This window comes from Syngnathus scovelli, chromosome 2, assembly GCF_024217435.2.
Source record: "Syngnathus scovelli strain Florida chromosome 2, RoL_Ssco_1.2, whole genome shotgun sequence".
NCBI lineage: Eukaryota > Metazoa > Chordata > Actinopteri > Syngnathiformes > Syngnathidae > Syngnathus > Syngnathus scovelli.
This window is the reverse complement of record NC_090848.1, coordinates 14,252,103-14,279,790: the sequence shown is the minus strand read 5'-3', so window position 1 is coordinate 14,279,790 and position 27,688 is coordinate 14,252,103. Positions and strand designations below refer to the sequence as shown.

Below are 27,688 nucleotides of genomic sequence, written 5' to 3'. Positions count from 1 at the left end.
TTATGGCTGCAAGGGCTGTGACTCACCACTTAATGGAGGTTGAACGCCTCCCGCTCGGAGGATGCCGCTCTAAAACACATCCTTCCAAAGATGTCACACCAGGCCCGTTAATCATGGGCGATGACATCATAAATGTTTAAAGACGAGTCGAGGCTTTTCTTTTAGCCAACTATGTATGGGGCCTCGGTTCATACGTCTTACATCACATATAAATGAGATTATATTTATTATACGATTATGTGACAGGAATAATGATGTGACCAAATTCTCAAACAGGTGAAACAAACCTTGCACTGGATCCAAAATCTTGTACTAGTTTTTACCCTTGAACGCAGCTAGGGATATTTAACTACTCACTATTCATACTATTTATTATTTTATATTATTTACGTATATTTCTTTATACCAGGAACCAGCACCTTTAAAGCCCCCTGCAATTTTCTTGTACATCCGGTTTGTCTATTGTACAGAGAGTTCCTGTTTTCTTGCAGCTGTCAGTCAGCAATCCAAACGAAATCCAACTATGACTATGAATTTACAGAAAGTGATTGATGCATCACACTTCCCCTCAAGTTCACCAAACACATGAACACATGAATGTTCAAACCCAATGACTCACCGTGGGTTTTATTGAAGGCTTGTCTGTATGAACATTTGCCAATGAGCAAGAAACGACAAATCTCTTTATTGTCTTCAGGAAGTAACTTACACATAAACACATTAATGGAAGCAGACAAAAATGTTAATCACACAAGAACATGCCACAAGACAACCATGACTTGACAGTTCAGAGGCAACTTCATATTGATTTGGTGTCAGTCGCACAACACATATTTGCACATTGACAATTATATTATAGAGTTCAAAGCTTGCAATTATTCCCAGACATAGCAACGATTGTGATTTATCTCATGTGTCCAGTAGGTTGGGTCAATATATGTACGAACATCTCACATGAACATAACAGAATGTTGAAGTGCTATTTTGTCAAGCGCAATACACATTTAAGAGAAAGATTTCTGTTGCCGCCCAGCAACAAAAAGTAAAGTGTGCTAGTGAATCCCGTAAAAGGTGTTTGTTAGTCCAAACAAAGCTAATTTCATTTCAAGTCCTTGATTTGACCAAATGTTGACCTCCTCCACATTGTCACAAAGCAAACCATCCCAAAAGTATCTGCACTCTCAGTTCATATTTCATTTTTTTTTTTAACCCTCGCATTGACCTTTGAACTGCTAAATTGACAAAAACAAGCAATTATTAATATGATGGTTCCGTGAAATGTTGCCATGAGCCAGCGAGAAAGATAAACATAGAAGGAAGTTTATACAGAAGTACTTGAGTGTAGATTCTGTTCTCATTTGGCTGGAGCCACGGTCACTGGCTCGGTCTGGACCCCGGCATCTGTCGAGTGACGTTTCTGACCCTGAAGAGAGGAATATCAAAAAATGGATCAGACTTCTCTTGATGTTTGTACTGTTTGATTACAAATCATACAACCAACTCCTGGCCTAGCTCGTTTTTGCAGGTTAATGTGAAGAAGGATAATTTTGACAATGTTGTCATCTGTTGGTTTATTCTGAGTTCCACTCAGAGATGACTCATATACTATAGACTGAGCAACTGATGATATTATTAATATATATGGACTGATTATACAGTCCAATAAAAATCCAACATGACCGTTGCAATACGACAATATATATACAATAAATAAAATCGAGGTCTTGTAAATTGACAAGTTGTACACAAGCAAATGACGAAATAAAGTGACTCTGACAAAACTACCTTCCTATGGTTAACAGTTTAGTTGACTTATCTGATGAGCTTCTGCTGCCATCTAGTGGAGGCAATTCCACAGCATAGTGCAATGTGTTAGGAAAGGCCTCCGAATTAATCTCTAAATAAATGATGTGGGGACCTGTAACTAAGTATTGCTGGTGTGTGTTTTTTTTCTACCAGATGTTTCAAAAAGAGCTGGATGGAGTTCCTCTTCTCTGACTTCTTGGCTGCATTGGCAGCACTATCACCAGCTTTAGGGGCCACTGAGGCTGCTTTGTCGTCTATGACCATCTCGCATGTCTTTGCTGCAGCTTTGGGCTCCTCTTTGGTCTTTACTGTGGGAGATGCATCTGCTGCTTTGACGGGGGCAGGGCTCGCCTTCTTCGGATCACTCGCCTGAAAGCAGTGAATGCAACACACCATGGTGCATAGTAAGATAGTTTGCTCGTTTCTTTGATTAATCTTTCAACATAAATTCGTCCGTGCCTGCTTTAGTTCATCCGACAGTACAAATGAGTGTCATTGTTCAGAAGATTTTTAGTGAAATATGAATTTCAGCATCAGCAGAGACAATCTCCATCTTTCACAAGTATCAGAAAATAAACAGATATTTTGTCGATTACTTCTTACATTAGGTTTGAAAAAGGAGAAGAATGATGACTTTGATGGGGTTTTCTTCTCCTGTTGAACCGGTGGTGGTGGTTCTTGCTTGGCAGTGGCCTCCAGTGTCCCAGCTTTAGAAGGATCCACCTTCTTTTGTGAAAGACAAAAAAGAATCATAAGTATGACCAGCTAGTTTATGAGGATAACGACGAGGACTGAATTAAAGTAGAAACCTAAGAGTGAAAAATATTGTTAGGAGAGGAAATGTTTGAAACCAGACCCAAGTCCCTGCAAGAATAGAAAAAAGCACACCCTGATTTATCTATACTGAATATTGTCTTGACAATAGTGTAAGTAGAATTATCTTGGACTCATGCAGTATTCACAAAGAAGAAAAAGAGCGGGTCACCCAATAATTTGAACAAAAAGTAAAATTAATTCCTAGAACTTTCCACGGATACGCATCATTTGGCCCATGTGTCATGACTCAATAAAGTTTTATGCGACTGGTTGAATCATTTTAGCCAGCAAACGTGTAAACTAACTGTTAAATGAATGACCAGAGTTGACACCTGAAGGTCAAAGAGGAGGTATAGATAATAATTGTGCAGGATTATTGAGACGAGATGGAAGAAAAGAACCAAATCCCAGCAAAGATTTCAATGTCAAAATGTTGATTAAATACAACCAAGAAACCCTTTGTAAAAATAACACAATAGGTACACATAATAAATGTAATCTGAATGTTCCTGAATAACTCCTCTTGGTTATTACCTCATTTTCTACCTCAGGCGGTGGTGTCTCTAATATCATCTGCAGAAAGGAAAAGGTTTTTATTTTCGCACCAAAACTAACTAACTAACTAACGAACTAACGAACTAACGAACTAACGAACTAACGAACTAACGAACTAACTAACTAACTAACTAACTAACTAACTAACTAACTAACTAACTAACTAACTAACTAACTAACTAACTAACTAACTAACTAACTAACTAACTAACTACTAACGAACGAACGAACATAAGATATGAATGAATGAGTTTGAAATAATTTGTTCTTGAATCATAAAGCCACCTACAAATGTGTCCGATTGTGTTTCTTAACATTCTCAAAAGGGGAAATTACAATTTTGCAACTGCTAGCAAGATTTGAATGTAGTTTGAATTTAACTGCAAGTCTACTGCTACTAAAGAAAGAAAATACTTTTGTTTACATCTGCTACTTTACCTTCTCCTCTACAACCATCTGAGTTTCTTCTCTTGCCTGCTGAGGTTCTTGAGCCTCATTTGCAAATACAAATGAAAACATTTTTTTAGATAAAAAGATTACGTCTCACGAGTGACACAAGTGAAATATTTACGTTCAGTGATTACCTTAACCTGTACAACTGCTTGGGGCACATCCACTGGAGTTTCCTGCAGGGTAAATTAACGTTTGCTGTTGCTGTTTTTTTTTTTTTTTTTCTTAATTTAACAGTACGTAGTTGAGGCCTAGCATGAATAGCTTTGAATAGATTCAGACACTTCCTGAGAGCAGCTGGACAAGTTTACCTGTTTTTCTACAATTGGATCTACTTCAGCTTCTTGCTCTTGTGTCTCCTTGTTAGTCTGCAGCACATTGAAACACTTAGGTTGCATATACAACATTTGTTGTCATGAAACAAAACAATGCAGTACAAATAACATTTTCCTTCCTCAATTGACTTTGGTAACCTCTGACTAAATCCCACATTAACTTTTGTTCATTGAAATAATTGAACACACACCTACAGAGATGTATTCCACCAAGCACTCAGAGAATGTAAAAAGTCTACACACCCCAGTTTAATGTACGAAAAGGTGGAACTACAAATGTCGGGTGAACATTTTGGACTGGGCTGCGCAGCGAAGTCATTCGATCGTAACCTGTAAAGTTGTTTGAACGTAATTGATAAAGTCATTCAAACGTATTGGTAAAACGAAGGCTGAATGCTAAAAAAAAAATCCCCATAATTCCACATAATTATGCATCTGCAACTGTTCCCATCGTTCAAACATTATTATCAATACGTGCAAATAACTTCAAACATGTTCAAACAACTTTGCCAAATGTGTTAGAATAACTTTACGGAATACGGTCAAACAACTTTACCAAATACATTTTGAATATACTAGAATAGTAATAATGCACGCAAGCTGATTTTGTGTTTATGTACCTTTGAATGGAAGAATTTGCTCAGGACATCTTTGGCTGACTTCCCTTTAGGGGATTCCGTGCCCTTTGCCACAGCTTTTGTTTTTTCTTTGGAGGTGGAGGCTTTGGCTGCTTTGCCACTTAGCTCCACTTTGACTTCCAGTTTTGGAAGCTCTGGAGGAGGAGGTGGCGGGATCAACATTCCCTTGGAGGCGGCAGGAGGATCAGATACTTGTGCAACCTTTGGGGGAGAGCCTTAGTTAGGATGTTTGTCTGCAAACATGGGAAGGACATGTTACAACTGCCGAGTACTTAAAACCAAGACGATTTGAAACTCCATCAAGAGTTCAATAAAGGAGATTTAGCAGGAGGTTGACCGAAGACAAAGGCAGAAAGGAACCCATGGCTTGATAAGGAAACAAACAATGTGCTCACAGTGGTGGTTGGCGCTGGCTGTTTCTCCCTCTGTCGCTGTTTTACAACAAAAGAGGCAACATTTTAATGTAGATCAGTAAAAAATGCATCCAGTTTAGTGCCAATAAATAGAAAGCTACTTTAACTGCCATATTTAACCTGCATACTAACCATCAGCTCAAAACATCCATTAGTTTGCGTTGGCTGATCTTTGTTATTTAAAACTAATCATTGGCTTTCAGAGTCTTTGGACAATTCTGCTAACCAATTATAGTTGATTTCAATGAATGAATGAATGAATGAATGAATGAATGAATGAATGAATATGAGCTGTTACCATGTTTTTAAGGGCTGGGCTATATGGCAGGACATGCTTTGAATTACAGAAGCTGCTAAAAATCCAAACTAATTGATTAATTACCCAGTCTTGGTATAACATAAAAAAAAAAAATCAACATGATGAGGAAGTGGATTCAATGAAGTCATCAGGTGAGATTAACATTACATGTACAAATGTTGAACTTTGGGCAGAATCTCCCACACCAGACCCGGACCAACCAATAGTATAGATTTGAATTCAAACAAATCTGGACACAGAAGGTTTTTGCCCAACAATGACAGATATAGTATCATAAATAAAAAAATGGAGAATGCCATCTTGTTTTCATTGTGATCATCTATGACCATTTATTTTTAGTTGGATCGTGTCATGATCACCTGATCCGTTATGACTTCAGAAGTTTCCTTTTTGGATGTTTTAGTAGGAGTCGTCTGCCGAACAAGGGAAGGGACAGCTACCGTTAAATTCTGTCATGAAAAAAAGAAAACACAAAATAGAATAATAGGTTGCCCAAGTGTTACATTATTAAAGATTGCATTAGAAATGTTAAAGTTGAACACAAGGCACATTAGAAAGAAGGTCGTTCATAAAAGTAAGAACAAAATAAGTGCTGTCGGTGGCCATGTTGTGTACACAGTGTGTCGCTGTCAGAGTGGCGGCCATTGTGCTCTGGAGATGGCGTAGGCCTGCCCTCGCTCTATCTTTACCAATCTGAACTTCTAGCTGCACAGGCCTCCCTTGTGAGCTCACACGATGGCTCCAACAATGGGCCGCCACATTCCCGCATGTTCCAAGCCTTGATTAGCATCGCGCGAGGGCACTGTAACTCTTTAAAACGGCACACGTTCCAAACGACGGCATGATGAAGAGGAAACACAATGGCTGCCTGTTGTGCATCAGGGCATCATTTGTTATGGATAGCTTTGGTGCAATGGACAACGTCATTGTTACAATTTATTTGTAATATTAGCAAAAGGAATACTTAAAAAAAACAATAATCTGGTTCATTTGAGTGATTAAGAGCTAATCAAATCAACATTTTATGAAATCCTTCAATTCTGGTGATTGAAGAGCAAAATTCAATAACCAAAATATCACAAACATACATATTATTCATGTTTACATTTCAAATGTGTCACTTACTAAATTTTTGAAGAAGTTCATAACTGGACTCTCTTCCGGGTTAGTCTTGTCTTCTGCAGGTGGACAGTTAGCGTTGTCAGTTGGTTCTGGATTCCCACTGTCTGGTTCCGTCAGTGCCTCTGGGTTTTGGTTAGCAGTCGCCTAAGCACCATCACACAGAATTAGCCTTTGGAGGGTTATGCAGTAGCAGAGCAGTGCAACAGCGTCTTAATCGCAGCATTGAGATGGGAGCACAATTCCAACCATGCCTCTGCCTACTCTGCACATTGTAAACAATCACCCTTTTATTAACGTGCATGCTCCCCCCTCACTCATTGATATTCAAGTATGTTGGTTGGTCATTTTTCAAAGAATTGTTAGAAAATCCAAATACCTTGCTGTGGGTCTTTGAAGTTGCTATCGTTGATTTTATCGTGATTGGATAAATCTAAATGGAAGGATTTTTTTTTTTTTTTTTTTTGCCACTGAACAAAAGTAACTTTCATAAACATCTGTTTAGTCTTCAATGAACATGAGGTATGTTATGTGCAACAGTCTTCCATCAACTGCATATCAGACATAATGTAGTATTCTAGTAGCATTTTTCAGTTAACAATGAGGCTTCTTCAAGGAGCTTACATATTTTGTCATTTGTAAACATCACAGCAAATTCTACAGAGCCACAGACATGAAAAAAATAAATAAATTGTGGCCACGATTTTGGTAAAGCATCCTGACAAAATACTAAATTAGCACTTAGCGACATCAGAAAACGCACGTCACGCACATACAGTCCATATCTCAATTTCACTGCTTATAGTTTAGTTGGGTATTTTGAAGGAACCATGTTTTATAAAATATATTTTTTGTTTTGGATATTACTTGATTGTTGTCGTGGTATCATGTTAAACAATCAATCAGTTCTGCTTTGGGTAAAGCAAGCCAAGCAGTTGTTTATCTATCTATCTATCTATCTATCTATCTATCTATCTATCTATCTATCTATCTATCTATCTATCTATCTATCTATCTATCTATCTATCTATCTATCTATCTATCTATCTATCTATCTATCGATCTATCGATCTATCTATCTATCTATCTATCTATCTATCTATCTATCGATCGATCGATCGATCGATCGATCGATCGATCTATCTACCGTATTTTCCGCACTGTAAGGCGCACCTAAAAACCTCCAATTTTCTCAAAAGCCGACAGTGCGCCTTATAATCAGGTGCGCCTTATATATGGACCAATATTGAGCCACTACAGCAGGCGTGTCCAAAGTCCAGCCTACGGGCCAAATGTATATATCTTATATATGGACAAAGTTTTAAAATTGGCCATTCATTGAAGGTGCGCCTTATAATTCGGTGGGCCTTATAGTGCGGCAAATACGGTATCTATCTATCTATCTATCTATCTATCTATCTATCTATCTATCTATCTATCTATCTATCTATCTATCTATCTATCTATCTATCTATCTATCTATCTATCTATCTATCTATCTATCTATCTATCTATCTATCTATCTATCTATCTATCTATCTATCTATCTATCTATCTATCTATCTAGCCCAAGCCCAACCAATAGACGTCTTATGTGGAGATCATTGTCTTGGTGGAGGGCTTTGCACTTCCTTCTGTTGGGGAATTTTCTGTATTCCTCCATGATGGACAAATAAGAATACTCAAGCCTGGTCAAGGTATTTTTATTTAATTTTATTGTCAACATTGCTACATTACAAAGTGAATTAGATATTTAAAAATACAGGTGCCTTGACATTGTCAAAATGCAATCACGTTCACGGCAGTGTTCTGTACATTTAAAAGCATAAAATAACAAAGACAAAGCAGCAAATAAAATTATTGTAAAAAAAACAAAACGCTTTTGTGTTTCATTGCTGTTCTTCTGGAGCTACTTGAATGACAACCATGATCTTATCACTTGATGAAGATATGTTAAAATATTGAAGTCTGTAGGGTGAATCTTCAACAACAGATGTACATGAAGACTCCAGCCTCATGAGTAAATCTTCCATGTGCACCTGGCGTTCCAACTTTTGGTCTGACCACTCTTCAGTAGGCGTAATTTCTGTTGTGTTGACAGAGGTTCCAAGGCAAGCTTCGGCTTCAGGAATATCTAACGTTTCCATTAAGGACAGAGACTCTTGAACATCATGTTTTGTGTCCTCAGTTTTGACAACACTGTTCTCTTCTAGTGGATCCTCATGAACTGAGCTACATGAATCCAGATCCCCCCCTGTTAATGATTTTGCTTGCAAAGTTTCTGTAGAACTGATTGTACAAACATCAAGATTTTCAAACATCCCTTTATCAAAAGGCTCTATTCCGGTCGTTCCTTGAGTCTTGTGAGGGCTTTCATTTTCCTCTTTGGGCACGTCTGAGATTGCAGAATTTTCGGTTTGTGCATGTTTTGATGATTCACAGATTTCACCTTCATCAGATGTTTCCTCAAAATGGCTCTTGTCTTTGGCAGAGATGATGGTCTCCTCTACAGTTGGCTCAGAGTTTTGTGGGATTTCACTGGGTGGTTCAAAACATTCATCTTCTGACAAAGAATCTTCAGATGTTCTTTGTGCTTCACATTTCGTCATTTTATTGACTACTCCATTTTTTAGCTGAGTAAAATCTGTCAAGTGAATCTCATCTTGAGCATCCTTTACAATTGGCTTGCAAATTGCAAGTATTTGATCAAGTGGTTTGGGACATTTGTCTTCTGCCAAAGCTTCCAAAGATGCTTCATAAGATGATTTATGGATTAGTGTAATTTCCTCAGTTTTTATCTGTGGGGATTCCTCAACGTAATCTTTCGCAGGAGTAAAATTCTTATCCTTACTCGTCTCTGAGATCTCAGTGAGTGGTTGCGAACAGAACCCAGCTCCCACAAATGTGTTGGTGACATTACAATCAGAGGACAATTCTTCATCAAGTGTATCGTTATCAACTACTTCATTTTCTTTCTGTGTAGATTCCTCAAAATGTAGGTCATCTTTAGTCGGAATGTTGGTCGCCACAGTTTTTCTTGGTACCGCGGGGATTTTGATGAGTAGTTCCGAGCGATATGCCACAGCTTGCAAAGCTGCTTTGGTGACTTCACGTTGAGAAGATAATTCTTGGATCGGTATAGCTTCATCAACACCTCCTAGGAATGCCTTTATGTCTTGTTTAGATTCTACAGAGGCAATCTTGTGAATGGTCTCCATGAAGGCAGGCTCTGAATCGCCAGGCTGTTGTGCAGAGGACACAAACCTGACTGCAGTGTTGGCTTGTTTTTGGTGGTCATCATTGGCAGGTTCCAGAAGCATAGTAGATTCGAATTTGGGGATCTGAGAGGGGAGAGCAACTGCTTTCTCTTTGTTACCATCTGCAGGAAAGCCAGATTCTGCATTGGTTTCCGGTGCCGTGTCAAAGTCTTTTTCATCTGCATCTGCTAAACTTTTAACAATATGATATTCAGGAACTTCGTCAATGATTGACAGTTCTTTGTACCAAATAGTGTTTCTTTCTGACGAATCCTCAAGCACATCAACACGTTGAGCAATATTCTCAAAGACTCGCTTTGGTCTCTCAAGAAGCAAATGCTCTTCCTCCTCTGAGATGGTTTCCATCATTGTGATTTGTGGCTCAACATTGGCTGATGGGATGTCATTTCTTCCCGTGATATCATGCGTGATGACTTCAGGTTCAGCAGTCTCACTTACAAATGTTTCATCCGCTGAGCCGCCTTCTCCACCCTGAAGCCGAGACATGTTGACCTCATCAGCTATGTCAGTGATGGATTCTACTGGCTGATATTTGACTGGGATTTTTGTATCAATTTCATGAGTGTCATCAAGCGTCCTTTTTTCAGGATTCTGGATTTCACCAGTGACCTCCACCATCTCAGCCCTGAACACACTATCCTCATTGATGATGTCAAAAGTGGTGATCCCTGTTGCCTGGTTGTCCGACAGTTCTTCAATCGCCTCCCTTGCGATCACAATATCGGATTCACTCGGTTCGTTGGCTCGATCCGTTCCGACCAGGACCTTGGTGGTCAGTGCTTTCTCCGCGTCATCTCCTGTTTGTGTTGAAATATCTGATTCAACTATTCTCTCTGTCTGAGTGGATGATTCGGCTTGGTGATGCAGATAATCCAGTTCCATTTTGGGTGCTGATGTGCTGACTGCATCTTCTCTGCTTGAACTGGATTCCTTTATCATGAAAATCAAGATTCATATTTAGATTCATACTTTGGCGTTTGACCCTGGGACAAATAATAACCATGTTTTTGAGCAGGATGTAAATTGACCAGTATATTGTAACTTCATAGGAGTTGGTGCCACAGAATAAAATACACTTTATGTATTTGATTTCAGAGGCATATTATTGAAGATGTAAACGACAAATCTCAAGCATAAACAGTTTGGTTTTCATGTATAACATTAGACACTATGTGATTGTTTGACATTGTACAGAGAAAGTTAGCTTAGCGCCTCACGATATCCGGAAAGATGGTTAAAAGTGTGATACGGACACGTCACTTTTTTATCCATCTTGGCACTGATTGGTTAATGTGACCGGGGCTCCAGTAATATGCTGCTTTTGATTGGAAACCTTAGGGACGATACGGGCACTTAAACTTGTGCTTGATAATGAAAACTTACTTTACTTACCGTACGACAACAATGGTTGTCCACTGAAGGAGTCTTTAAAATCCCTCCACTAAACCACTAATATTTACAAAATATAAAACTTAAAGACACGAGTGTCTTTAAGTTTTATATTTTGTAAATATTAGTGGTTTAGTTTTTAGAGTTTTATATTAGAACTTTTGCCAGAACTCACGAGAAACTTAACCGCCTGACCTAAGACCCAGGCCCAAAATTTTCTCACAGAATTATATTCTCATCCCATTTCAAAACGAACCCTAAAACCTGGGCTTGACCCCCAACCCAACCATAATCTCCATACTCTTGGTCCCTTCCCTAACCATAAAAGTGAAAATACTCACCAGCTGTGTGTCTGTGGTAGGAAGACTTGCTTCGATTGCAATATTCTCAAGAGGCTCTTCTATAGCAACATGCTCTGCATCAACTGGCGCCTCTGGTTCTGCTTTCTTTTTGAATATTTTGTCAAAAAAATTCATTTTTGCCTCGGGTTTCTCAGCCTCTTCCGTCTCAGAGGTGGCGGCCGGCTTTTCGGGAACAACTTGGGTTTCAGCTTGCTGACTATCCAAGTGCACCACCACATCATATTCAGAATCTGCGTCAGAATTGAATGCTGCAACCTTGCTGGTATGTTGGTTTGGTGTCAAACTTTCAGCTAAAGAGAAGAAAAAAAGTCAAATGACGACATAACAATCATGACTGAGAAATATTTTACCCTGATAATTCTTTGGAGGCCACCAATCCCATTAAAGCTGTGTTTTGTTTTCATTTAACTCATCTGAGTGTTTGTGAATTTGCTGAAGGTTTGCCCTTGCAAAAACAGGTACAAGCTTGATTTCTCAAATAAGTAAGATAATCTACTAACCGGGCGCACCCAGGATCTGTTTGTTCCAAACTGACAATATTGACACACAGTACTTTTCACACCTTTTGGGAGGAGTTTATACAAATATACATAACCTTGTTCAGGCAATGTGATTTTGTAAAACCTCTAAACAACAGCGTATGCAATCTTTGAGAGTGAACACACAAGTTAGCCCGTTTTGGGGAATTACAATAAATCAGCTCAATGGTGATTTTGTTCAAATTTTGTCCATCATAAACTGAGCTATTTTATTTAACCATATTTGTTTAAAAGGTCCTTTAAACTAATATTTGTCAATTATTAAATCAGTTAGCGTACAACGAATGCTGTGTCTGTTCTTTGAACGTGCTCCGTGAAGTAAACATGGGCTTGTCTACCCAAGAACATGAGATTAACTTGATCACCATTGTGTAAACATCATCTCACTGGATGATTTTCTCTGCAGAGACAGTAACTAACTGCCCCATGACAGATTAAATAGTCCATTTGAGAGACTACGCCTATAGTTCACAATAGAGGGTACAAGAAACAGTCACTGTTTACCTAGCATTAAAAAGTCCAAAGGATCAATTCATCCTGCACATGGGAGGCTGATTTTGTTTACCACTGACCGATAGATACATAATGTGTTTTGAAAAGTAAGCAGGAAAAAGATAATTATGACTATGTACGATCTAATTTGGCAGCTATCGATTTCAGTGTTACAATTATAAATATAGTAGAAATGCTAAAGCTGAACAGGACACCTTTGACAATTTGGAATTCAACCAAAGGTTTTGGGGAAAATAAATGTTTATAGTCACGCACATCTAGTCATAAAATGTAGTTTGAATTATCTTTTGATTTTTTTTGCAACAAACAACCTCAACAAGGACTGTGAAGGAGATTGTGGAAACATAAAAGGAATTTACCATTAGTTAATATAATAGTTAATATCACTCACATTTTCTATTTGCTATTAAGGATGGTTCATTGGACAGGTGTAAAGAATGTTTAAAAATAATGTGAGTGCAACTCACTATGTTCTGCACTATCTTTTTTAATGTTTTGTTTATTCCGAGCAATGTTAACAGTGGTAAGTTCTTTACATATTTATGTGGTAAGTAAAATATTACTGTTACGTAAACCACTGTGTATTTAATAAAGATAAAAGTCGGTTAGTATTACGCTAGCATACATTTTCCATTTTTTAGAAAAACGTGTTTCCAAATCCCAACAAAACAGTGATATGTATATTTGAAGTTCAACCGTACAAAACTGTGATATGTATATTTGAAGTTCAATCGTAATATTGATATAAAAAACTCACCTTCATTTTCTAGTCCATTTGATGTAATGTTTTCTGCTAGGCCATTCAGTCCTCCGTTTTTATCACACTGATTGACCTATAAACATATAGTATGCAACAATGAAAAGAAGAATGACAAGTGAAAAATATAAGTAAGCATTCCTAAATTCCTATAACAATCTAACAATCAAATGAATAATCATCATAATCACCTGGACCACTTATTCTCATTAATGATTAATAAAATAATCAAAAATTATAATAATGAGAATTGTATTATTGTTATTAGTTACTAATAGTTTCCAAGGTGAATTTGCTTCATCTGTCATATTACCTTGCTTGGATCTTTTTTCTTGGAATGTTCACTCCCCATACTTACTGTAAGACCAAAAAATGCAGGGAAGCCAAGAGAAATTAGAACAGAAGTAACTGCAGCATTTGGTCACGTGTAACGTGAATCAGTCGCCTTACCCAAGCGGCTCTTTAGGTCAAAGTAAATGAGATCCTCCCTTGGAAGACAACAAGTAGAGTGACACCCTGTCAAAAGGGGTGGACTCGTCGCTTCGGCCCAACTGTGCTTACCTACGACCGTTGTAGACAAGATCATTATATGTGTGCTTGCAGATGGGTGGGACTCTTCTTAAATAATCAATCAGATTTTCTCCCTGGAAGGCCCAAAAGACGTGCAGCAGCAGCACATGATAAGTCGAAGCCCTCTTGAGCCTTCTTCCCGTTGTAAAAATAATAGTGAGTTTTATACTTTGTTAAATTGTATTTTTCAGATAATATGGGTAACGAGGTTTTGAGTGACAGACTCCATTACGGCTGGAAACATTGAACATACATGAAATACAATGTATAGGAGCCACATAAAGACCACTCGCTTTCAAATCGGCTTTAATTTAACAAATGTGCAGAAGAGTATCTCAACATATTTTGATGCTCAAATGCACAAGACAACCATTCCTCATCTACAGACACATTGAAGCAAACCAAAAAAAACACATGCTATTATTTTTGTTCTTGCTGTTATTTATTTATTTATTAAAATTATTTGGGCCCATGCTAAGGGCTCTCTAGCATAAAAAGTCCTATTCAAAGGTGGCTCAAAACTGCTAAACAGCAAACATACAAATGCTGTGATTTGTGAACCCAAACTGACACGCACTTTATTTTAGTCATTTTTCCAGCCCCAGTGTAAAAACTGCAGCGGTCCTGTTGTTGTTTTTTTAACAAAATCAAGGTTTTTGCTTCTTTATGACAATTCAGCTTCGGCGGCTCTACACTCAGCTGAGTGACATTCCAGTTGTCTTATTGTTTTATTTTATTAAGATCCCAGTTCCATTTAATCATAACCGACATGAGGCTTAAAATATCGAATGTGACATTATTCCATTTCAAAGCAAAGATGTTTGTGACCTGTCAAGAGCGAGAATGGGCTCTTTTTGATCAGAGCTCATCAAAAAAGACAGAGCTCTGTGATTAGATCATTGTCCCGTTAAAGATTGCACAATGCCTCTCAATTCTGCAAACCTTTCACCATCCAAGACGACAGCTCATCAACCGATTTCTTCCTTTTATCAGTCTTCGTTTTTTTTTAGCTATCGAAATGTGTCGCAATTACGGGGACAAAAGTTCCTTTAGCGTTTGTTTTGTTTCTCTCAGAAGCCAACACTGACATCACTCAGTTACACTGGAAGAAAAACATGTTTTTTTTCTTTTTAAATGGACCTAAAATGTACTGTATTGATGGTAAGTGTTGGAATGCTTGAGCACAATGTACCAATTGTGGCGTGCACATTAAGGTGGGAGTTGGATTCCCCCAGTCTGGAGTGCGCTCTTTGTATCAGACAATGACACATGCCAATTACAACAATGATAAAAAAAAGTGTTTAATACACAATACACGTATTTAATGCACTTTTTTCATGGCAAATGGAGTAAATGTGTGTGTTAAATAAGATTTTTTTTTCAATACATAAATAAATAATGGCTAAGAATGCTGCTGGGCTCATACAACAAAGCATCATGGAAAAGATTGGGCTCGATTTTTGGGGTGCTATTGTGTATGGCATACACATTTAGAATGGATTCATGGTGTTCTTTCTTTACAGATGTTCAGTAAATATTTGAGGTTAGGGCGCGGTACTGTTTGCTGGAGATATAATGACAGTGGACTCATTTAATAACACCTCTGACATTTTTCATACATGTTTGTATCTAAATAGTGCCTGTCCACCCATTAAATGTGACATTCTCTGCCACTGCATAGCCTCACTGAGTACATGGGCCTTTCCCAGCAGTTTACAACCCATGCATGACCTTTGAACTGTATGGACTAACCTGTCAGATACCATACTACCAAGTGTGAAATTAAGACAGCCTGAAACTGTTCTAAACTATGGGAAAATGCAAAATATGCCTCATGCAACAACAAACATTTCTTGAAAGGTTGTGCCCACTTCTCTGTTCGAGAGAGAGAAAAAACTGTGGTCTACCGCGGCGCATGGGGCCGCTGTTAGCTCCATCCTGACGCACGTTTCCCCACTGTTTCAACGAAGAACTGAAGATGGCTGCAACCATAAAATCAACAACCGTAAGTTCATTTTAAAAGACTATTTCTGGTTTCCAGCATATACTACCGCTTTTGTGTAGATGTTGTGTGTTTTGTAAATTAAACTGTCGGTAGTATAAGAGCGCGCTTCCGATGATTTTTGATAGCGGTCACACCCTCATTTCAATCATAGCAGCATGTGCTAAGTAGCAGCCAGCTACCTCGCCAGTCATTCTGCGTGATTATTCTGCGATTTATTAGTAATTAGTTGGATAGCATATTCGTTGCTCAAACGATCTCTCATTTTTTTTAAATAAGCAGACAGACGAATGAACAAAATGACAATGCACTACGTTTGTTAAATCGTTCAGATTCCCCTATTATAGCGGTTGCAGAGTTTAATCTCGCTTCATTCTGTTCTCAGCTGGGTTGCGTGTCCTGTAGGTATGTGTAATTTCTGGGTTTTGGAGAAAAGTTAGCGTAATACCATGCCCGTGTCGTTTGAATTCATGAATGAAAGCATCAGTAGGAACGAAAAACACAGCAGTAGAATAAAATCGTATCAGTTCTACTAATTTCTAAATTGAGGTGCTGCATTGTAGACTCCTAAAATACATACATTTTCTCAAGGATATGCGTGATTATCAAAATTGAGTCTTTATGCATGTTGAGACCTCCAGAATGTTTCCTAATCACAGAATTACAGTTTATTATGCTAATTCAACAATACGTGTATCTTGTGTTTGACTTCACCAACCTGCATTTCTCACTCCTAGGGGGTCGAAGATGTCAATGTCACTTTTGAAGACCAGCAGAAGATCAACAAGTTTGCCAGGAGCACGAATCGAATGGCAGAGCTAAACAAAGAAATTGAGGCAAAGAAGGTGAGGTTTGCTAATATTGTGACTATGTCTGTGATTCCCACCACTGATGTGCTCTCTTGCCTTGCAGAAATCACTGCAGAATTTGGAGGACGCCAGCGACGACCTATTATTGTTTGACGATGACTCACTTTTGATCCCTTATCAAATCGGTGACGTTTTCATTAGTCACACGCAGGAAGAATCGCAAGAGATGCTGGAGGCTGCCAAGGTAGGTTCACTTCACATCTCCTATCACCACGCTATGCTTATCAAGTTGATGCATTGTATGAAATGATTTCCATTGATTGAATATAACTGTGATTTTTGATTGTGTTACGTTTTATGCTTTATTGTTTTTACTCATGCAAAACAACATAAAGCAATGAATTATACCCGTGCAGGGTAAGAAACGTTTTACTCTAATCCAAACCGAACCATGTGAATTCTCCCAGCCAATCAGTGAAGGGAGTTTATGGTTAAAAACCACACATCAATAAATTAGGATTAAAAATGATGGAATAAATCTACACAAATATAATGGTCAGTTCTTATTGACACTGTCGGACAGGTACTCATTTAAAAACAAAGGTATAACTTTGGATATAGTTTGTAGCTCCTCTGGTTTTTTACTCTCTTTATGTAGGTGACCAAAATGCAAGAGGCAACTCTCATTATGATACAGCGAAGTTGTACGCCACTGAAGTTTTCTTTGGGTTCTACAGACTTGTCTTTATCTTATTAGGTACTGATTTTTTGTTTCAAGTCCAACATGGGTCACTTTCATCTATGGTCCTAGATCCGAAACACATCTCTCTGAACTGAGAGGTCGCATTTATCCGACTTTACGTAATTAAAAGGCAAAAGACGTCACCATTCTGCACCGTGGGACCGGGAATAACGACAGCCTTGGCAGACGATGGAGTGGAAAATAAGCACTGAACTGGAAAACAAAAGCCACTGAATTTTTCTTTGGAACAGGCCTTTGAATCATCCACTGTGTGTAATTGTAAGTGGCTTGATTGTGTGAGCAGGAAGCATTGAAGCAGGAGGTCAAAGAGCTTGATGACCGAGTGTCAACCATCCAGCAACTGTTGTCGGATCTGAAGGTGCAGCTCTACGCCAAGTTCGGTAACAACATCAACTTGGAGGCGGATGAAAGCTGAGGCGAGATATTGTCAACACACCTCGTAAGGACTTTGACAGAACTTTCGACACACAAACAGAAGGTCCAGATGGACCCGACTTGTGATGTTATTGTGAAGAACCTCAAGGACAACAATCAACAATGGGGGGGAAAATGAAATAAATAAATGCCATTCAAGTATATATTATTCAGTCTCCCTTTTTTCAAGGTTAATTTGTGGCAAATATTTTAAATCCAATGGTTTCAGGGATCAAATCTTGGCTCCAGCCTTCCGGTATAGATTTTGTATCTTCCTCCTGTGCTTGTGGGTGTTTACTACAAGTAGTCGGGCTTCCTCCCACTTTACATAAATATGCATGTTATATTCATTTTAGATTCAAAGATAAAGTGTTATCTATGTGTAAATATGTGCTTTGCGATTGACTGGTAATTTATCCAGGATTTAGCTCACCTCTCGCACAAAGCTGACTTGACTCCATGAGGACAAGTGCAGTAGAAAATAAATGGTAATGATGAGGGTCAGTCGTGGGTAGGTAAGAAAAACAAAAATGTATCACAACTACAGTATTGTTCAAGATAAGTGCCAATTGAGTAATAAAATGGTTGAAGTAGACATCGCTGGTTGATCTGCTTGTGGATCGCACTTGAGTGGTCCCCTGCTTGTGCACTCTCCTGCTCCACATCCAAATTCCTGATAAAGAACTACCTGTAATTAAGACCACACAGCATACTTTACACAGCACTTGTTAAAAGAAGAAGATGCATGGAAACGGCGGAACTTATTTCCCCTTGTGATCTTGTTTACTCTCTTCTCATGTTGATGAGCTGACTTTAAGCGCACTGGGAAAACTGCTTGTTAGGCATTTTTCAATGCAGTGGGACTATCCACTCGGAAACATTTAATGTTTGTTTTCATAGGATACTTGAGACGTAGTAGAAATGAAAATACAGATTAATTTATATTAAGTTAAACACAATCCCCTTAGACACAGGTTATAATTGAGTTTTAAGATTAACCGAAATGATCAACTCAAGGTAGTCATCGGTGGTTTTTCTCATTAAATATATTGACATTCCCAATGTTTGGCAAGTGATGCTACTTGCAGTGCCCCTCCACAGCGGGTCGCTGTTTCCCCAGCACTGAAAAACAAATGACCATGGCCAGCGAGAAGTTATGTCAGTCGGTCTCGCCGCACCAAAACACGTGATCAGAGAACCTTGAAGAAACTGGAATATGGCAAAAGCGAGGCTTAAGTGGAGTCTTTTTGTACGTGCTCTTCACCTACATCTCTTCTCCAATGATGGCTCATCTACGTGATCTCCTCTGTGGCGCTACAGTGAAGAAACAATTGTGTTTGCCCTTTGCTCCTGCACGATTGTCCAAATGTCAGAACAGTCAAACATTTCCACGGAGGATGCTGCGGTTTCTTTATTCCATGCTGCACCTTTGATTTGTAAAAGTCAGCAGCCATAGTATCACTTCTCGAAGTAATACGTGTCGATTTGACCCGACTGGGCTTGAAACAATGTTTTTATTGTACAAAACAACCCCCAAAATGATTGTTTTATTTGTGCAAAACAACCCAAAGTTGGGTCAATTTGACCCACCTTCCTGGGTCAGTCCAATTTTTAAGACAGCAGTTTTAATTTTAATTTTATCTTGGCCAAGGTGGTGTTTTGAGCATATAAATGTTGATCAAATTATATAATTACTTCTATGAATCAGGTTTTAAATTACACAAGAGACACTGGTTTCTGTAAACGCTTTGAATGAAAAGGCGACCTCGGCCAGACATTTTACAGTGAAGTCAGATTATAAACTGGATTTATTGACTACTTGTGATCTGGTGACAGACATTTTAAAAGAAAGGCCAGGTCACGTAATGTGTACACTAAGTGACTTTCCATGGTCAAGTGAAATTGCTGTTTTCTTTATATACTCCTGAAATGTAATTTCCCACGAGCAGTCTTAATAAAAGCAATATCTACTTTTACATAAATACAGTGGGAACAGGGCAGAATGAATAGTTATTGTATATGCATTTTCCATTAGACCTCCATTAGCTGACGGTGTTGAAATTCTTTTAAAGCCTGTGACATTGTTTGGCTGAGAGCATTTTGTCTTTCAAAAATCAACTGTCCCAAATTTGATTTAATGTAGACGGAAATCAAGTGCAAAGTGTTTTTGTCAATCAAATCATTATTTCTGATGTAACATAATGCGCTCTTCATGAAAGCCTGACTGAGCAATGTTACAGAATGCAAAATGAGTTCAGCTATTTTCTATACAGAGGCTCTCATCCTCTTAAGGTCAAGGGTCAGCTGGGACCTAGCTAGGACTGGTCACATATAAACCAGCAATCATTCACTCTCACATTCACACCTATAGACAATGTAGAGTCTTCACTGAACCTAACATGCACGTTTTGGGGATCTGAGAGGAAGCCAGAATACCCGGAGAAATCCTACACAAGCATCCGGACTACATGAAAACTCCACTCGGGAAGGAAATTCAAACCCATAACCTCAACTGAGAGGCGGCCATGTTAAGCACACACCTTCGATTAGGTTACCAGAATGTGTTGTTCCTCTTCACGCATCACAGTGTTTTTGGAAGACAAACTGCTTCTTGTTTACTGTGTTTATACTTATCCAAATAATTGAGTTGTATACAAACTTTAAATTGTGTTTTGAAATTAAATATAATATGCACCGTCTTGTAGGAAAAACAGCACCATACCGAGTCACCACTTTGCGAATCTCAAACATTTTACGGCCACATTGCAGATGCTTTTACAATGCTGACTGGAAAATTTGATTTAAAAGAGAAAACAACTCATAATTCGTCCTTGTTATCCCTCGGTTGTAGCATACTATTAGGCCGTAAAAGTGAGTCCTTGTGTGAGAATGACGACGGCGCATGTTGTTGCAACATCAATTGAGGCTAATTGGCTGACAGCACAGCTGAGTCGGCGCGGCGCTAATATGACTGATCTGCTTTTTAAAATCTTTTCTAGAGCATAATCCTGCCGGGGTGAATGTAAAGTATTCATTCTTCTTTGGTAAATGCCGTCTGAGGAATATTGAGGCGCAACATGTGGACTTTTAGATTGGCTCGCTGGAGCCACCCAGAGGTCATCAGCTTTGCCGATGTGAACTGACCAAATGCTTGCGCATTATCATTAACATCAGCGTCACTAAGAAAAGTTATGAGAATTAACTTTTGCATCAGAACTCGAAAGTTTTGTAATTCATCCCTTTTCTATTACAGCCAGTTCAAAGGGAAGGCTATTGACTTGTGCATTTAGCTCTCTAATACTTTCAAACGTATTTGCAAGAACGTTCAAACGTATTTGTGAGAACGTTCGAACGTTTTTGAGAGAATGTTTGAACATACCTGTAATCATCAAAAACCTAAAATTTTCTCAAAAGCCGACAGTGCACCTTATAGTTCGGTGCGCATTATATATGGACCAAATTCCTAAATTTAAACTAGCCCGAAACATTGTGTCATGAAATCAGTCATTAGTGGCTCGCTGAAGACTATGAATCATGAATCAAAAAGACTATGGATCATTATTTTGTGATTATAAAGTAATTTGTTGCGTCTGAAGTTGAAATAAAAAATATAAATGGAGAATGATTTAATTTGGATTAAAAATCTGACATGATGCATTAATGGTGCGCCTTATAATCCGGTGCGCCTTATATAAGGACAAAGTTTTAAAATGGGCCATTCATTGAAGGTGCGTCTTATAGTCCGGTGCACCTTATAGTCCGGAAAATACGGTATATGGTTGGGAGGTTTACCTGAAGCCCTCTTAGTCAGGCGTCTTCTAGTTAGTCTGCACTCTCAAAGTTGCTATGCTACAGTATGTCCAAAATTGTTTTTCTAATAAATTTAGCCACTGGTAATGATATTCATAGAATTTTTTTCAATTCTTTTGTAGAATGACTAACTTGCTTCCTTTGTTGCGGAAATGGAAATCCAGTGTTAAACATTATGCTGCACACACAGGGCAGGGGATGTGATTCTAAGAGAGCATTATTGTGGGAATAAAAAACTTCCCTTGATTTCTACTTCTAGTCATTCATAAATGAAGATAAAGAAATCTTTAAATAAACCGCAGGTTGTTAGCTCGGGGAAAGCAGTGTTCCCAGGGCGCTTGCCCATCTTAATTGCAAGCACACACACTCACACACAGGCTGACTTTGTCTTTGTTGTTGTACCGCTTAATGCTGCAGTAGCACGTGTCTTTGCAGTCTTGGCTGATCAACGTGATAGACAGTAATGAAATGAACGACATCCCTGCAAAGCGTCCAAGGAAGCAAAGGGACTCAACTCAATATTGTGAAACTAATAAAAGTCCCAAACATAATACCTCAAGTTACAACATTTGTGTGCCTTATAAATCTTAAATGACTGCAAACATCAGGTTTGTGTCCCACACTTTACCTTAAATCCTCAAAGTCTTTATGTCCTATCACTCAGATTGTCATGATGAGCTTTGTGATCGAGCCTATGTGTAATAAGGGCGGGCTTGTGATTATTTAACAGACCCCCGTCGCCATCCTCACTGTCTCACTGCTTTTTAAGCAATTGGATTCCAGCCCATTTATGTATGCCCTTATTTCATTACACAGTTCTACGTTCTGTTCATTTCTATTTGTGAAGGTAGCTATTATCACTAATAACTGGAGTGCAACGAATGAGCACCCTGTGGATTTTTTTTTCTCCTCTGGATAGTTTTTCTACTCGTCCAATGCACTTACGTTGTCCTAGACAACGATTATTATGACTCACTCGGTAGAGAAGCAATAACAATTATGTGATCGTGAAATTGTGAGCTTGTACATAGCCCCCCCCCCCCCCCCGGCATATCTAAGCGCACCATGGACTTTTTTTTTTTTTAAACTCTGGATTATTTGCAGTTATTCTCTATTTTGCACCGTGACAGTTAAGAGCTTTTAAAAGGATCTCACGTTTATTGTGGTCAACATTTATGTCTTCCAATATAGCATTTATCCATTTTCAAAGCTGTTTATACTCATTAGGGTCACAAGGGAGCTGGAGCCTATCCCATCTGACTCTGGGTGAAAAGCCCACCATCTTTTTGATGTAAACATTAACGAGGATGAAGAAGATGAAATCTTGTGTATTGGTATTCTTTACCATATCTCTGTTGACAAGACTTTCATCAACAACATTGACCTCCTGTTTTTTTTAATTTGTATACCGTTAAAAAGATTTCAGTCAATCACAGTGACATCACATTTTTATATGAATATGTATCCACACCCTCCTGGGGAAATGGCAACTACTACAACAAATAATATTTGTTTTTATTTTCGTGTTGATATAAAATACATAAAAACGTGTAACTAAAATAGTGCCCGATTATTGTAATGCCTTAATAAATGGAAAAAACATTGTCAGAAGGAAATGACTATTTCCATTGCATGTACACTGATGGACTGGTTTTAGAATGGTTCAAGGGTGCTCAATATCAAAGTGTCCCTTTTAGCCTATTTTTTTGTATGCAGCCCTTGGAGATATTTTTTTTAGTGTGTCAGTACATCCTCGCCTTAGCAGTTCCTCTGTATCTCTGTCCTGCCATAAGTCTCCCTGTCGCCAGTGTTCTGATTTATTCACTTGAATTTTAAACATATTCGCTAGCCTCTTGAGAGAGTGTGCATTTGCGTGTAATCCTCTTATTTCCAGGATGATGATTAGTTGAGCATCTCACTTTGAGGTGAGATCGCGTCTCACTTTTGTCTGGGCACACCCTGAAGAATCACAGCTGTGCACAATTGTGACAAGGGAAAATTCTTCATCAAAGAAACTAACAAGATGTCAAGTCCTTCATACACAACAAAAATGAAAAGTTAAAAAAAGCATGGGTGATCCAACTTCGTTTGGTTTGATGAGCACTCCCAGATAAAAGCATTCCATCTGTACTGAGCCACTTTATTGCACATGCAGAAATGCATTCATAAAATAATGGAAGACGTTTGGACTAAATGGAAATTTGTGCGCTGTTTTTGCACGACACGTAAGCACTTTGGAGACACGTCAGGTTCAATTTCAAAGTTTTGAAGCGAGTGGGCTGGAGTTGAAGTTGTGTGGAGTGTGTTTAAATGATGCCTGCATATGAGGAGGAATTTAATGCTTTAGACTCTTAATGCGGTCATCGTGTGACAAGCATACCAAGCAGACCAGTTGTGTTTCCACAGCAACTGAATTGGTTTTGTGACAATGACCAATCAGCCCTCAAGTACTTCCTGCTCATTTCCAATACAATAAATTAAAATTAGCTGTAAATACCTTCAGGTCGTTTGTTTGAAAGCGTGTTCGTTTCGTGGAATCATAGCCAGGTAATCAACGTAGAATGTTCTTTTTTAACCTGTGACCACTCAAAAGTAACTGCGCCCAAAAGTTCTAGCTGCTCTGTCTCAAAATATGTATGTATGTATGTATGTATGTATGTGTGTATGTGTGTATGTGTGTGTGTGTGTGTGTGTGTGTGTGTGTCTGGTGTGTGTGTGTGTGTACGAGCGAGCGAGTGAGGAAAAGGGAAGACGTGTTCATGTGCAAACTCAAAACACTGGATAACGGCACCAGTACAAAGTATTTTGTTTTTTTGCATCACATTTTCTGGCCACTCCACTTTGTTGAACTGGAAGCAAGATGCTGATTACGACACTGCGTGGTTTGAAGGATATTTCCACATTTGTATTAAGTCACATTACTCCTTCAGTATTCTCATTAATTCATACTGATCCATGATCCCTGGTATCAGATGAATATGCCAAACATCATAGTGTATAATCCCCTTCCCCCCGCCCCCATACCATGATGCTTACGCAACCGTGGTTCATGTCATCCGTGTTTTGAATTGCATCAGTGGCGTGCCAATAGGCCTTTTCAAGAAATATAGCATGAATGTGAAATGAGTAGAATGCTAGTTCACAGGTCAACGTGAAGTAGCGAAATAGAATTGGAACATAAAATAACCACACCGTCACCCTGAATTGGAAAAGTAGGGGTGAAAATGGATGAATGGAAAATAACCACTAGCATTCTAGGAAAATATTGATTGCATTCTGAAATGCCATAAAAAGAAACTTCCACCAATGTTCTTTAGAGTTAGTTATATAATGCAAGTTGGTTTAATTTAGAGAGGCATGCAGTCGTAGAGGAGGGAGCACAGCAAATGCGACATTTCTGAGTGCAGGTATGAGTGTGTGGGTGTTCCTGTCAAATCACACGAGCATCTCTGAAGCTGCACCCTTGAGGAGGCGTCTCCGTAGATGGATGCACCTCTGAAAGCTTCGTGGAAATTTCCTGTTTGCATCATAACATGCCCTCAACCTGACCTTAATTCCACAATGCTAGGTGGCTGCATGTTACCATGACAAGTCACATATTTGAATTTGATGCCCTCATGATGTTAAATTCATCTGGCATTAGAATTTTAAATGAGGCATAACTGCAGTAACTGTAGACTAGCATTGGATAACCAATACTTGTATTAAATGTCCATAACAAATATATTTGATGGGCTAGAATTTGTGCAACTGTCTATTTCTGTTTCTACAGTGACAAAAACTTTTTGCCTTTTGTGAGCTTGTTTTAAAGGCAATGAGAGGAGCCGCTTTCATTGGCCGGGAACACATTTTCTTTAACGGCGCTTATATCTGATATAATTTCAGTCAGATAAAATACAAGATAAAATGGCCACTAAGTGACAATACAAGATAAAATGGCCACCCCGAGAGACAAGAAGGGGTGGATTTTTCTGCTTCATTCATATTCCACAAATCCAACATTGATCAGATTATCATATTTAGACTAGTAGGGGCGCAAAGAAATAATTAAGAACATTTTTGACTTGACTTTAATCGCAGTTGTCGAGAGGGGCGCTTTATCAGAAGACATGGACCCTGCCACCATGTTTATGTCACCATATAAACTTTGCTTTCACGATAATACGTTTAAAGGCAGTGTGGGGGAGGACATGGCTGTAGCTAATATTATTTCTCGGAGGAAAAAAAGCACGAACACACTGAATTCACATCAGGCTTTAATTTAATCGGGATTTGTGCTCATCCTCCTTGACTGCAGAGTTCGTCAGCTGAGATAATTAACTTTGGAAAGACATCCCATCATCCAAACACTGTGATCTATTTGATTTGAAGCGTGTCCACTCAGGCAGCCGTTTCATTTGATGATCTCAATGCGTGTTTGTGTTTGGAGGGAGGTGTTAAAGGGATTTGTTCAGAGTAATTTGCATCCCCTCTGCGATTGGCTGATTAGACGTAGCTTAGGTTTTGGGGCCAGCACAGCGTCGAGAAGTTCATAGTGCACGAAAAACGTAGGAGGAGGAGAATAGTCATCATGGCCCAGAAAAACAACCGTAAGTTAGGATGAATTTTCTTTAATTAGCTGATTAGTTCAGGAATAGTTGTCACATTCTGTGAGGTGTTTGTGATTTTGTTATTCTCATCCAAAGATTTCTATAGTAACCTTTGTGATCCTGATTTGAGTTGTGCTTTATACATTTGCTCTTTGCATCCATTTGGTACAGAAACTGCCTTAGTAAAACAAGAACACGGTTCTTAGCTTCCATATCAGAAAATCCAGCAAGAATGTTAAAGCTGCACATAGATTAGCCTCGCTGAGCTCTTTCTCCTGCTTCCTTCATTCAGTCCAGCTCAACATCAGGGAATACCGGCCCTCTGATCAACGTGTGGTCACAGAGTTGTTTTGTGACGGCGTTCGTGAGAACATATACCCGGCCTTCTTCAAGTCCATGAGCCACCCGGACCACGTGGGTGTGGCACTGAGCATCTCTATGGCCGGCTACATTCTCGGCGGCAGCTCCTACTTCCAGGCATTGCTCTTCGGCGCAGCATGGGCAGGGGTCATCTACTTTTGTTGCCACGAGATCTACGAGGGCTACATGCTAAGAAGGTTGAGCGCAGATATGGCTGATATCCAAGCCAACTATCTGGACAACCCAAATAATGGCTTCTGGGTGGCGGAGGCGGGAGACGGAGAACTGTCCCGGGTGGTGGGCATGGTGGTGGTGACCGGGAGAAGGGAAACCGAAGAAGAGCATCATGACATCCTGAACGGCAGATTGGGGACAGGATCATCGGCCGATGGGAGCGGCGATAGCGGAGAGATGTCCTTCTTAGTTGTGGCGTTCCCGTGGCGTCGCAGGAAGGTGGGCTCCCAGCTGACCCAGCGGGCATTGGACTTCTGCAAAGAACGGGGCTTCGCTCGTCTTTTGCTGGATGTCAGCTCGCCACAGACGGGGGCTATCTCCCTCCTCCGAAAGAGCGGCTTTATTCCGACGTCGTCGCACAACACCACGCACTCCAATCGCTGGATCGCCAAACTGGCCAGAATCAGTGTGACGCGCATGGAGAAATTCCTCTGAAAGACTCCAAGACCTCTTCCAACCTGGACTGTGAAGCGCATATTTTCCACTTACATAATGCAAAATAATTTGTAGCTCCACTCAAATAGATGTCAACCCAACTTCAATACCGGGGTGTGTCATCCACTTGACCAAATAAATACCTATCCTCAAATAAATGCCTCCTTTTGTCTCGTCAAGAAAGAAAAAAAAAGCTGTAATTACATTTGGTGACTTTTGATGTCACAAACAGCTATGATTATATGTGTGATGCTGCAGTTAAGTTGAAAGAGACAAATGGGTTCAGTGTACTGTGTTGTGCCATTTGAGGAAAATGTTTAGGCTCAGAAAAGAAAAAAAAAACAGAAGCGCTATCTGATGTCCACTGACAAAAAGAGAGAGTGCCTCCCTTGTGGGGTAGTGAGTTAGCAAGG

At 39.2% G+C, this 27,688-nt stretch overlaps 3 protein-coding genes across 6 annotated transcripts; 2 read left to right on the top strand and 1 right to left on the bottom strand.

Moving 5' to 3' along the window:
• Positions 1-663: 663 nt before the first annotated feature.
• On the bottom strand, positions 664-13,877 carry bcas1 (brain enriched myelin associated protein 1). Of its 4 annotated transcripts, none has more exons than XM_049754992.2 (15): positions 13,740-13,877; positions 13,603-13,646; positions 13,290-13,365; positions 11,460-11,770; positions 6,458-6,598; positions 5,692-5,781; positions 4,996-5,031; positions 4,583-4,801; positions 3,939-3,995; positions 3,762-3,803; positions 3,616-3,669; positions 3,157-3,195; positions 2,410-2,532; positions 1,957-2,175; positions 664-1,423 (listed from the first exon to the last, which is right to left on the bottom strand). In XM_049754992.2, the coding sequence occupies exons 1-15, from the start codon at positions 13,873-13,875 to the stop codon at positions 1,355-1,357; spliced, it is 1,656 nt and encodes a 551-aa protein (XP_049610949.2). In that variant the 5' UTR covers positions 13,876-13,877; the 3' UTR covers positions 664-1,354. The 4 variants fall into 4 exon arrangements, with proteins under 4 accessions (XP_049610949.2, XP_049610950.2, XP_049610952.2 ...); XM_049754993.2 differs by having other exon boundaries at positions 5,692-5,745; XM_049754995.2 differs by lacking the exon at positions 5,692-5,781.
• A 1,845-nt stretch (positions 13,878-15,722) lies between these two features.
• Positions 15,723-18,011, top strand: pfdn4 (prefoldin subunit 4). Its single transcript, XM_049755005.1, has 4 exons — positions 15,723-15,864; positions 16,599-16,706; positions 16,774-16,914; positions 17,717-18,011. Exons 1-4 carry the CDS (start codon positions 15,838-15,840, stop codon positions 17,846-17,848), a joined length of 408 nt encoding a protein of 135 aa, XP_049610962.1. The 5' UTR covers positions 15,723-15,837; the 3' UTR covers positions 17,849-18,011.
• Positions 18,012-26,066: 8,055 nt separating this feature from the next.
• LOC125989035 (probable N-acetyltransferase camello) lies at positions 26,067-27,688 on the top strand. The gene is made up of 2 exons (XM_049755003.2): positions 26,067-26,246; positions 26,539-27,688. The coding sequence occupies exons 1-2, from the start codon at positions 26,228-26,230 to the stop codon at positions 27,273-27,275; spliced, it is 756 nt and encodes a 251-aa protein (XP_049610960.1). The 5' UTR covers positions 26,067-26,227; the 3' UTR covers positions 27,276-27,688.